General features: G+C 56.8%; 1 protein-coding gene across 1 annotated transcript; it reads right to left on the reverse strand.

Annotated features, from left to right (window-relative positions):
• Nucleotides 1–3,432: 3,432 nt before the first annotated feature.
• TGME49_305790 (hypothetical protein) lies at nt 3,433–10,518 on the reverse strand (the record flags this gene model as incomplete). The annotated part of the gene is made up of 3 exons (XM_002370310.1): nt 3,433–7,456; nt 8,277–8,652; nt 8,956–10,518. The coding sequence occupies 3 exons, from the start codon at nt 10,516–10,518 to the stop codon at nt 3,639–3,641; spliced, it is 5,757 nt and encodes a 1,918-aa protein (XP_002370351.1). The 3' UTR covers nt 3,433–3,638.
• Nucleotides 10,519–13,114: the final 2,596 nt, after the last annotated feature.

The following is a 13,114-nucleotide window of genomic DNA, read 5'->3' on the forward strand; positions in this document are numbered from 1 at the left end:
GACCGAGCGACACCGCCAGTCATATAAACAAAAGGCGCCAAGAAAAGTCTTACCTGACCGTCTGTGTCACAGTACCCACAGTACCCGTGACAACCTCCACGTCTTTGCATCATTAGGTGTGTTGCTGTTGAGCCCCTCGATTCGCCAGCAGCAACGGTTCCGGTTGCCACCTTGAGTTGGCAGAACCAGATGAAAACGAACCGTGTTAAAGTGCTCTGTGCCACAGTGTGCTTTCGGGTAGTGACCCTGAAAGCCTTGAAACTGTGCGACTGGTCCTGTACAGTAGACTTTCTTACTGAGCACGGCAATCCTCACACGTGGCAGCACCTGCAGCACGAACACTGGAACTCGATCTGTCGGATAAACCCGACTTCCACCGGTCAAAGGTGTGTGTCTCTAGTCGCCCCCCCTCCAAATATTTCTGCGGCATCCGCCTTTATTCAGAGGGAATCCAAGTGAAGCCCCTCTCTGAGCGACGGGACATGCATCCGTGTTCAGAATCGGCGCATTCCGCATCGTCCAACCCCGCTGACCAACGACGTCAAATCGCACTCCTTGATCCTAACAACTCCATAGATTCCCTAAACATGTCCTCGTAGATACGGCAGATGGATCCACGTTTGACGCTATGCTTGCTTAGCTCCAGCACAGAAACGTGGAAAAAAGTAGCGCTCGTTTGTCGCTGCTTACCACTGGGTGGCTGCGTCTAGACGGCCATTGTGTGGTGCCTAGGGTACAGAACGGAACGTTATATCCTGTGCAGAAGCCACCAGGCTGAAGAACGGAATGGCAAAATGTTTTCAGCTCAAACCAAATTGACAAAATCCGGAATTCCCCGGTGATGCATTGCACTCTTCGCTTTACTGGTTTGTCGCGCGGCCAAGGTCCACATCGTGCGTAAGCGATCCTTTGACACAAAGCTGTTCCAATCGTCCACGTCTACATTCCTTCGTAGGCACAGATGAAAACAAGTGAACGCGAAGTGTTGCTGTGACAAAGACAAATCATGGGTTATCAGAATGCAGTTACCATGATTGTAGCACTAGAACCCGATCACCATGCATCAATTCACAGGACGCAGTGATTGTATAACTGGGCTCCGCAACCATGGCTTGTATTTCCCGATAGTTGCCAGAGGCTTGGACATTGACGCAAGTTTGACAGTTTGCGTTTTCCGCCTGATATGGCGACAGCAAAACAAGGAAGCCATGATGTTGGACTTAGTTCGGCCCTGGACAAAGCCACTAATCACCACGCTGGAAAACGCACCTGTTCGGACAAGAAGCGCAGACTGCGCACAATTAAGACCGCAGATGTGTCTCCGATTCACAGGGCACTATCGCATCGGTGTTAAACCCTGACCAGAGGGTACCCAACAAACGCGAGAGACTCTTTTCCTGGCGGTCAACCAATCCTGCTCATGATGTCCGTGCTGACACGACCGCCGAACTAATATCGGCGGGACGAAAGTGACAAAGCTCGCGAAAGAGCGCACTCACGGGTTGTTCGTTCCCCGCGCAGCATGATCTTTTGGTCGTGTGTAGGCAGTGGGCTGGTATGATTGTGACTATGTGAACAGAGAAAGGTGCAACAGTCCGGGTGATAACACTGTCTTGCATTTTGAACCGGAGGAGTTGGCCAACAGCAAGGCTGGGAAATTGGCGCACATCCACTGGGCTCCACTACCTATTATTCTTCCACGCCGTGCCGAAACTGCATTTGCTCTTCTCACATGCCGACCTGCCGAAGCTCGTTCACACGTGAAGGCTGTCGGCTTGCCCATCAGATTTTTCCAAGTTACTCAACAGAGGGCCTCTGCTATTGCATGCCCTGACACTCAATATGTAATTCAGTGCTCCCCACGCCATAAATCAGGAAGTTGTGCACAGTGGCGGCCGCAGCGACTGTGAGCTGTGCACCGATCTCCCCAAGGTTGAAGCGGCAAGCGGCCTGCTCTGTAGAACCGTGGGTTTGTAGACAAAATGCTCCACAAGGCGCTGACCACGAGGGTCGCGCTGCGAAAAGCAGTACAAGTAGCAAAACATTTTGCTGTGACTCCAGATTCACACTGCCAACGAGGCAGTTCCGATATCCGTAACATGGTACTGCGGTGTTGCGGTTCCGTTGTCCCAGTATCGCTTTCTACGTAACACATTTTAAAGAAAAGCCTGATATCGCAGAGGGCGTTTGTCCGTGCCCCGGCGACATGACAAGGACGGCTTGAGCACCATCCGCGGCGAAATGCAGCAACGTTCTCAAGGGTTTTTTCACTCCCCCTTGGGAACACAGAGCGCGCCTACGAAAGCTGTCACGACAATGGTCCACGACTGAGGCTTACTATCTCCCCAGTGCTGCGTACCCTTGTATCAAAAAATTTTATCGAGCTCTGTACACCTCTCAGATACGAGCCTGTGTCTTCCCAACTCAACTTCGCGGACATTTCACGGCTGCGAAACCGTGCACGAAATCCGCCGTCCTGATGGACTGCTGGAACGACCGTGGCCGCACGTGTTTCGATCTTTTCATGCTACTCTGTTTCGCTACCAGAACGTCCACTGGGCGTATGCGCAGTCAAGGTATCGTCACTGTCACAAGAATCGCTTGCACGCTCCGCGGAAGAGATCGTTTGCGACTCCTTTACCCGCGCTCGGTCTGAACAAAAAGACTGTCAGCTCGACGTAGCACACACGTGGGGGGTATATGCTACCTCATGGCAGCCTAAGATATTCAAAGGACCTCTCGTGGAAACACGGGTTCCGGTTTTTCCTGAGTGCAGCCATCTTCATACGACAAATCGACACATATGCTGGACGATGCCTCACTCATGAACACAATACACCAAACATGTGCGCAAATGTACCTCGTGATAATGGGGGCACCGGCCCCTTTGTCCCGCTGGTGTGGCGTGACCCTGCAAGACGCACTGCTTGCACTCAGGAGCACGCAAACCGCGGGAGATCCAGTTGATACTCACACACATCTCATTTCTCCGACAACTCGCTGCAGGGCAGACACCAGCGGAATGCGACGTGGACAGGGAAACGTTTCGTGCCCGCAGCAAAGGCAAAAATGATTGTTTCGCTGCTGGGGTCGTCGCCATTGCAGCGGTGCGATCCCGCACAAAAACACTGGGGAAAAGCAAGTCCCTGTCCGATCAACGCAGGGCGCGCGGGTCCCCTTCAGATGGCTCGACCTCAAACACATTTATTGGGAGAAGCTTTCAGAGAAGGAATTCCGCGAAGTTCCATGTACGCCTGTCTGCACGCGGCTCCCCGATATCGAATGCGCTTCGGGTTTGCTGCCTTGCTTCTGTGTCTCGCGTATCACTGTGATGGAAAACAATGCAAAACTTTGGGCAACCGTATCGCACCCGGGTCGCTGACAGGACACATACACAAAAGCAACTTTTTGAGAGCACGAAAACAGCGGGCCTTCCACCCGCCTTGCACATTTGCAATCCCGAACACGCACTCGGGTGTCACACAACATGTTCACACCGCTCACGTTTTTTGTGCTGCCTTTGGCAGCCTCGCATGCGTCACGCGGAAGCTCCTCTGCGTTTTTACTGTGTTCCATGGAGTCATCCGTTCCGCACACGGAACTCCAAGCGGCACAGCGACACGCACACTTTTTTACGTTCACACTTTTTTGTCCGGTTTCGGTGTCCCTGTTTGCATTAGACCAGCGAGACTCAGCTGGAGCTGTTGCTGCTGCTGAATGCTCTGTTGCAGGAGTTGCTGATTCACCAGTTGCTGTTGCTGTTGCTGGAGCAACTGTTGGGTCTGGACCACGGCAGCAGCTTGCTGCTCGGACATTCCGTTCAGGAGACAGCCGTAGTATTGCGCATACATCATGAGCTGCTGCATGTCCGCCCCCTGCAGATTCGAGTTTCCGTACATTTGCTGCTGGGACAGCAGCGCCACCAACTGCTGCTGCATAGCCTGTTGAGAGCCTCCGCTCGCGCCCATCATCGCCATGGCCGCAGCCATCGAGTTTCCGCCTTGGCCACCGTCTTGCAGACCTGAGGCGAGCTGCTTTGCGAACTGAGCAAATGCGTTCTGTGCCGAAGACTCTTGGCCTCCGATGCCGAAAGACTGGGGCTGCATCACAGAGGAGGCCGACAAGTTGCTTTTGTCTTCTGAATCGGACTCCACAGTGGGTCCAATTCCTGGAGGCGCAGACCCCGTCCTGAACTTGTCTGCTTCCACGCCTGGCGCGTCTCCCATCTGCCCGTGCCCCGCGCCGAACGCGCCCGGAGACGGGCCGCCCGCCTCGGGCCCCTTCTGAATTGTCCACTGAGGGGGACCTGGGAGCGAAGGAACTCGGGAGCCATCGTCTCGGCTGCCATCTGCAAACCCCGACCCAGAACCGCCAAACGGAGGCCGCCGGAAGTCTCGACTCAAGTTTGGTCTCCCCTGGCGCCGGCCGAAGCCGCCGGCCTGTTCCTTGTCCCCGAAGCGGCTGCCGCGCTCGCCACTATCCGCGAATCGGTCGAAGCCGCTTCTGTCTCCGCCTGAGAAACGTCCGAACTGGCTGTTTCCGCGGGGGTCCTCAAACCCAGACGACCAACCGGAAATGCGCCTGCTGCCCCGATCCTCGCCCCGGCCACCCACGCCCGAGCCGCTCTCCATCCGGGCTCTAAAGTCGCCGCCTCTCTCGCCCATGGAACCCCCGAACTCAGCAGGGTTTTGGTTTCCGTATCCGAAGTTGCTGAAGTTTTTGTTGTCGCGCGCCGCGTTTCGAAAGCTGCCATCGCGGAACCTGCGAAACTCGTCTTGATCACGGGGCCCGTCTCGGGGCCACATGTCCCCGCGGTCCCCATATCTGTCCGACGAAACACGGTCCCCAAATCTGTCGGACGAAAACCCGCGCACGCGCCCCGGCTCGTGGCGGTCGCCGCCCGCGCCAGGCGACTCATCTGAAAAGCCAAACCCGCGGCCTCTGAACCCGGGGCCTTCAAACCCCTGGGTTCCCCCGGTGTTCGAGTACATGCCGCCTCGGTTTTGCGGACCGTACCCGCGGTCGAAATCGTCTCGACCCCTGCCCTCGTAGTCACCTGGGGGTCTTCTGGAACGGTCGGGGAAAGGGCCTCTGCCTCCGGACTCGTTGCAGCCACGGGCGCCGCTGCCAAAGCCGTCGTCCGAGGGCCCCCGGCCGCCCCGGGTCCCCTCGAAGCCGAAGCCACCGCATCCCGGGCCAAAGGGTCTTTTCTCCTCTCCAAAGCCGTGCCTCGTTAGGGAGCCGTCGCGCATGCCTTCAGGGCCCCCGAAGCCCGCAGGTCCCGGGCCTCTCCGCATGTAAGGCCCGCGCTCGGTGGGACTGCTAGCTTGATTATGGTAGCCCTCGCGGTCGCCTTCGGGTCCACCTGGCCCCCAGGAGCCGCAAGGGCCCCTCCGACCGCCGGTCTCGCCCCCCGGGCCTCTGGGGTACTGCGGGGACTTCATCGGCTCCCTGCCGTAGAAGTCCCGGTCTTGGCCTTCATACCCGCGATACCCCATCTCGCCTGCAGACTTCGACACGTAGTCGGGATCGTACATTCGTGGTGGCTCCGCTCCGGGCGGAGGAGGGCTCCGGGGTTCGTAGAGTCTTCCGGGGAAGGGTCCAGGGGGGCCCGGGGGCGTGGGCCCGTCCCGCCGCCCCCCCTCTCCAAACCCAGGCGCCGGTGGAGCCCCAGGCGGCGGAGGGCAGAAGAGCGGGGGCGAAGCGCCAGGGGGATACGGGGGTTGCGAAACCCCTGGGGCGCAGGGGACACCTCGCGGAGCCATGCCGGGGATTGGAGGCAAGAAGGGAGGCGCGGGGAAGCCTGGCGTGACCGGGGGCCCGAAGGGGGCAGGCGGCGGTGGCAGAACTGCGCCTGCGGGTCGGATCCCGGGGAAGGGGGGCGGCGGCGCGACACCGGGGCGCGACCCCATGAAGGGCCCTGGGGCCCCGGGTCGCGCGCCAGTCCGAAAGCCCTTCTTGGGCGCGGCGACGTTCCGGTTTCGTTGTCGCGCCGCATTCTCCGCCTGGGCGACTTCCTGGGCGCGCGCGAAAAGTTCCTTGTCTCGTCGCTTCCCTCGCAGATACAGCAGCTTGTAGAGCGACGAGGGGTAGCCCTGGATCATTTGCTGGCGCATGCGTCCGAAGCTGTGGGAGAGAAGCCACTCGAAGGTCGCGATGTCTGCGCACTGGACCTTCACGATATAGTGGAGTCGAAGCGGGTCTTCTTCGCGGAACTGAATCAGGCGGTACGCAATTTGCTTCTGACTGTACAGCCCTTGTCCCTTGGTGTGGAGCTCAGGGATCGACAGCTCGTCGATGTTCGGAGGTTCAGGCACTGCGGGCGCGCTCTGCTCAGCTGTCGCTTCTCCCTGGGTTTCCTCGACCTTTTTCTCGGCCATCTCAGCCGTCGCATCTTCTTCGTCCTTGACGGCTTCCTCCAAGTCTTCCAGCTTGGCTTCCAAGCGGCGCTTCTTCGCCGCGGGCGTGTCATGCTCTGTGCCGTCCTCGGAGACATGTCCCTTCGAGTCTTCGTCTGACGCAGCCGCAGCTTCTTTCTCGCTTTTCACGCTCGCCTCTTTTTTCTTCTCCACTTCCTCGCATGCCTCCTCGTTTTCCCCGTTCTCTCCCTTCATCTCCTCTTTGGACGGAGGCCCACCATCTTGCTGTCCAGTACCCTGTGTCTCTTCCTCCGCGGCTCCGGCTTTGCCTTTCGCCCCGCGCCTCCGTTTGTTCCCGTCGCCGCGTCTGCCCTTCTCGGGGGTTTCTCTGCGGCGCGTGCGAAGAGTCGTCAACAGCTGAGGGTACGGATGAGGTTGGCCGTGCAAGTCGTCGCCCGTCATGATTTCGAATCCGCTGATTTTCGCGGACTCCTGAGACGAGAGGAGACTCACCAGAAGCTCCTCCGGGGCCAGCAGCGAAGACTGAATGGGCCCGAACAACACGATGCCGTCTGCTGGGAGTCGCGCAGGCAACTTTGGCACCTCCAGAGCGCGTTCTCGACTCAGCTCCTCGTTTTCCTTCGTCTCCTCCGCATCTTGACCTTCTTCAGAGTCCTCAGCCGCCGAGGCCGCCTGCTCGTCCTTGCTCTCTTCCGCCTTCTCGCCTTCTGCCTTTTCCTCACCCTCAGTCTGTTGGTCGTCTCTTTCCTTTGCTTCTTGGCCTTCATGTGTGCCCTCGCCCTTTTCTTCCGCCTTCTTGGCCTTCAGGGCGGCGCGCAGTTGACGCATGCGCTCCACGTGCGCCTCAAGGCGTTCTTGACGACCGTTTTGTTCTTTTCTCTCTCCATCCAGCGCGTTGGTGAGCGTCTCTGGAGTCGGGAGAGTCAGTTCCTCTTCGCCTGCAAGGTCACCGCCCTCCAGGAGAAGCTTTTGGACTCGCGTGAAGAGACGGGAGACCTCCGGAGGCATCAGAGCCGACCGGAAGCGCTCCGGAATTCCTGCCTTGCACTTTTGTCGAATCCAGTTGACGAAGACCTCTGAAAAAGGCACACAACAGACCACGATGCAGGCGCGTTTCTCCAGAAACCCGTTACATGCACTTTCTGTTGAGCCGTCTGAGTGCACCGAAGCGCAGGCACGCAACGAGGAGCCTCCGAATTCTGCGGCTTCTCTCAGAAACGACAAAAAATCACTTCCTCGTCCCTGAAGTACCCGACGGCATTTCTGGGTCACATGCAGACGCCGGTTCTCCACTCACACTGTGTCTTCTTCGCTGTTGGTACTCGAAACTGACACACGCGTCTTCACCACATTTCTGAAGCTCAACAGAAACAAGCCTCTCAGTTTCAATTCACAGCGCCTGTGTCGTCACCGACGGAAAATCCCGAGATAGTCTTGGTCGCCGGCAACACGGAAATCTCGCGAAATGGCCAGTTGCATGCAACGAAACTGCGAGGCGTGGTCTACGTTACTCCAAGGTCCGCGGAGGAGCGGAAGCGTCATCGTCGCCCGCGGTAGCATATTTCCAATGTACGAACACATTATTTTTGGATCTTCCCCCAGAAAGCGTCCGTTCGATCCACCAGGCAAATTCTTTATGACTGTTGTACACGACTACCCCCCTTGGCCTGCTCAAGACAGCTAGGAGAGTCGAACTGTAGCATTATACGACATTAAGGTAACTCTACATAGAGTTCTACGCGCGACATACGAACTAGAGCTTATTTCAGAGGGAATCGCCGCAAAAGAGAAAACGCCTGAGCAGCACTCCGTCGGACCTCCAAAAAGTGAACTCCATAGGAATACGACGGAGGCGGCTGGCGCAAACAACATGGCAAATTCTACTCCGTGTCTCACCCTTGCTCAGAGGAGCTCCGCGCTTCGCCTCGTAGGCCTTCACTGCGAACTCTGCGCTGCAGTTGAAGAGCGTCGCGAGGAGCAGCGAGACAAACAGCCCCGTTCGATTCACGCCATGCGTGCAGTGAACGACAATAGTGAACTTGTCACAGCAGACGGCGTGGCCAGTCGGAGTGTCTTCGACTGTCACTGTCTCTTCCTGCATTTTATCGCGACCGCACGAGTACCAGCCTGTGGCGAAGGACTCGGGAGAGAACGGCAGCAGTTTGGAATACTTGTGCGCGAGGAAGGCTATCACTCGGAAGAAGAGGCAAAATACTTTGTCATCGGGAATGTCTCCGCTGCCGTCGACTTTGATCCAGTACGCCTCGATGCCCTGCACAAGAACAAAGCGCGGAAACAGTGTCCTGTCACTGCAGGCCGAGAAGCAGGCACAAAAGACAAAGTGTCTCTTATTGGAGAGTCTTGGCTCTACGCTGCGCCCGACAAGAACTACGTGAATTGCAGCCAACATATCCCTGCGGTTTGATCTTTCGTGGCTCATCGACGCTGCCTCAACATTCGATGTGTGGCATCTCGGCTCCGAAGCTCTCCCGAGAGGTACGAGGACATGTCTGCGACGTCCTTTTCTACAGAGAAAGTGCGTGGCACAAGCTTTCACTGATTCGTATTGTCTTACATCTCGACGCAGGGTGGGTTGTGAGTAGTATCGTTCGGTCATGCACAGGTTGATAACCGCGACGACCTTCCCGCCGTTCCCCAAGAAAGTTAGGTCCTCTTCGTACGCCAAGTCGGCTGGCGTCTCCACGGCGCCTGCCTTGGCGTCCTCAGACGACGCAGGCTGCGCATTGTCCTCCACGGCTGGGGCTTTTTCAGGTGTCTCGGGACCTTCGGTCGCGGATCTGGAGTCGGCACCGGGCGTCTCTTTGATGTGTTTGTCCGCAAAACTGTTCTCCGTCGGTTCTGCGGCTCCCTGCGGAGACCCCCGGGGTTTTGCACAAATCCGGCCACCTTCGGCTGCGACATCTTCTTCATCTTGGCTGATTTCGCCTTCAAGGTCCTCCGTCCCTGTTTTCTCGTGTCGGAGAGTCCGTCGGCGGCGATTCAGGCGCTGCTGGAGGCGCGACGGCAGGAGCAGCCTGACGCCCTCGGGCAGCGTTTCCGCAAAGTTTCTCGCGAGGAAACTTTTGCACGGGAAGATGGACACGTTTTCTGCGACCTCCGCGTTCACCACCGTATCGGCTTTCTCGGCTTCTTTCCGCCTCCACTCTTCACGGATTTGCTTCAGCACCAGCTCGTCGTGCATGTCTTGGTAGTCAACCCACCGGTCCGGCAGCGTCCCCCCAGGAGGCCTGCGACACACCATGCCGACGACGTCGTGGAGGTACGAGCAGGGCGGACAGTTCGACCGCGCCGGCGCCCCGCTTTCGTCGTGCAAGCCGATACACGTCCGGGCCATACTGACAAACTGGATCCTCCCCACTCTCTCCGTCTCGTACGTTCCATCTCCCATGAGTCGCGCGTTCAAATGCCGTCGGCTGTGCTCTCCCTTCTTCTGCGTCTGGCCGTCAAGAAGCGCCACGCCGCCGACGGGCGGGGGCGGGGGGACGCCGAAAGACGGCGGCGGCGGCTGAGACGCCCCGAAGGCAGCCCGCGGGGAACTCGACCCGGCCAACAAGCGGCCTCGGGGACCCATGCCTCTCGTAGGCGAGGGCATCGAGTCTGGCTGGCGAGCTGGGGGCGGTGCCAAGTTGTTGGCGTCCGTTTTCCTCTCCCCGGCGACGGGCGTTTGCTCGGTCTGGACAAGAGGATTCTCATCTGCGGAGGCTGCAGCAGAGGCTGCGGGATGAGGCATGTCTGGCTCGGCCGCCACAACGGGTTCAGCTGATGCGTTCACAGACGCTTCCACGTCTTCTTCTGCGGCAGGAACTTGGGCTTCCCACGTCACGGGGTCGACGGAAACTGCAGAGGTCTGCTCTGGCGGGGGAGTGTTTGTTGGTGCCAGTGAGGCGGTGTCAGTCTGGGGTTCTCCGACCTGGGTCGGAATCGAAACGTGCTCTTCACAGGGTTTGATCTCCGAAGTTGACCCGCAAGCTTTCGAGGCGCTCTTCGCAGACTTCTCGCCTCCGTCTTTGCTCGACGACTTGCCGCTGCCCGACCGGGAGCTTTTCGATTTTTTGCTCTTCGCGACCTTCTCGGACTTGCTCGACTTGGAGCGCGCGTCCTTTTTGTCTGACGCCATTTCTGCGAAAAACTGGGAGTTCTTTGCCAGAGGCCGGGAAACGACTCCGCTGGCGTCCTAACCTGGGCGCTCGCGGGGAACAGGAGTGGGTACAAGTGACTGTGTTGTGAGTCGTGGACGATCCGTCGGAGTCGCGTGGAGAGGAGGGAAAAGAGAGGTTTCAGCCTTTTTCCAGGGACTCACGACATGGACGCTCGGTGCGTACTAGTTCAAACGCAGTTTTCGCGGGAGAAGTCAAAGTCGCAAGTCCAGAGCCTGGCGCTCCGCCCTGCGGGGCAGAAACGTGGCGGGCCGAAACGGTTTTTCGGCGTTGAAAAAAAGATTCTTCGTAAAATCTGAGCCGCCTTCGAAAGTGGCGCCACAAAGTCGCAAATTCGTTTTCAGTCCGCAAATAATTCTGTCTAAAAAAATATGCACCACAAACACTCTGTGGCAGCCAGCTGCTGAGCGTCTAGAGGGCGCGACACCCGTGGAGAGATGCCGATTCCGTGTCGAACGATGGGACGCATATTGTCGTGCCTCCAACAGGCGATTTCCACGAAAAGCTTCTCTGAAGAGACTCCCGACGTTGTAGCAAATGCAGCACCGCGATCTGCGTATCGACCAACCCGTGCACACAGGTTTTGGGGACGCCGACGATTTGGGGTTTCTCGGGGAATCTCTGTCCGGGGGGCGTCCAGTATGGACCCGACACCCGCGAGCGAAAGGGCGCTGCCGCTCTCTGGGGGTTGCGTGGCTGCCAGGCTGGACGAGCAATCTACGTTTTCCAGGAGAAATGAAACCCCAACAACGGTCGCAAGCTGCCAGTCGGAGTAAGAGACAGAATTCCGCAGGCAGAGGGATGTCAAGCTCTGGGAACACTTCTTGCGGTACAAGCAGAAAACCGAAAAGCAGGTGCAACAACGCGGCGTCCTAAGGCTGACAGCGGGCTGGCGACGATGCTATGACGCCCAGAAAATACAAGCCTCGCACAGACCTGAGAGAGTCACGTGCACACTTGGAACCCCTCTCGAATACTACCTCGTAATTTCGCACAGGCAAAGTAGAGAAAGCACGAGTTAGAGAAGACTGGTAGTTTCCGGTGACGTCGAGAGCGACATTCGTGTAGGAGGTTCTGGCCCAACCACGAAACACACAACAGGAAATGCCGACTTTGGCTTTCGTAACAAAATGGACGTAGAAACTGGGAAGGCATACACAGGCATTCGGGACAGAATGAGTTGGAGCACACGCACAACGTCCCAATCCATCAGCATCTGCGCTGCAGCTTAGAGGTATTTGTGCGAACGAGGCAGGTTGCCCTGTTGCGAATCTTGTACAACTCCAAGAGCCGCTCTTTCACTTTTTAGCGGTCTTCAGGCGCTGTTTCGCGGGTTCACTCGTAGAAGTTTGTGTGTATATTTTTCTCCGTGTGCGCGTTTACCTGTGTTTGCCGTCTAAAACTGATGGCGAAAACCCCACAGCCTATGTTTAGGTCACGGCATTCGTGTTCTTTCGTTTTGTACGATCATTGTTTTTGACTTCTTCGTCTACGATGTCGAGAAGACCAGGTGGCCCGGCAAATGGGAATGGAAAAACAAAGGGCAAAGGATAGATCTCAGACAATGGCGCATGCTGTCTCATCCATTCCCGTTGGGAGAGAATGCTTGTCGCAGCACTCTGAAACCGTGTGTTTCTGACGGCACAATAATCAACAACTATTTGCAAAACGACAGTCAAACACAGGTGAAGGGTAATTATTGATCCCGAGTTTCCCCGTCACTTGTTGACTGTGTTTACCACGGCGAATTAGAATAAAATAGCAAACTTTTCGCCTTGAGGTTCCTTGTGTCCCGCTTTCCTCACTGGAGGAGCGAAACTCAATCGAATTTTGCCTTGCGCTGTTCAGGCGTGGTGCTGATCTAAAGCCCCCGCAAAGGTCTCTTTGTGCGCCAGGGGGTGTACGGCATTCAATCCGTCGGGCAGGATGCAGAAGGCGGGAATGCCAGTGTTTAAGGAGAGACGTAGTCGTAACAAGCGCTCGCCTCCATCTATAATATAGGCGCAGAATGTCTTGTCTCGATGTTTCCGCGTTTCGTGAGTCGCTCGTTAATACAGACACTTAGCAACAAGCCGCCTGCCATATCAGTGAAGAGATCCTGGTCTGACACATTCTCTTTCTCGTCGTTGATTGCACTCCAGACCCAGTGTCACGCAAAATCCTATAGAAGTCCAAAAGTCGACGAGTGACCGTGGTCTTCAACCCAGAGAAAAGCGTGTAGCTTCTTTCACGCCACTCGAATCCGATAGACAAAGACATCTGAACAACTTGTGCAAGTTGTAGAATATCCCTTTCGGGAAAAAAACTCCATAGAAACCCACGAGTCCTTTTTCATAAAATCTAGCTTCTGTTGTTACTGAATGGTAATGTGCGCTCCAGTATCACTCTGGGTATGCAGTCGAAATGAGGCTGTTGATGCTGAACCACTGAACAAACCTTTTGATTGATTTTGCTTACTTTTGTCCCTGCGGATTCGATCTGAGTTATACCCGTGTGAAAAAATAAGATCATCGAATATATTGGTATGCCGCTGGAGGTAACGGTGAGGGGAAACTA

This window comes from Toxoplasma gondii, chromosome IX (genome assembly GCF_000006565.2).
Source record: "Toxoplasma gondii ME49 chromosome IX, whole genome shotgun sequence".
Lineage (NCBI taxonomy): Eukaryota > Apicomplexa > Conoidasida > Eucoccidiorida > Sarcocystidae > Toxoplasma > Toxoplasma gondii.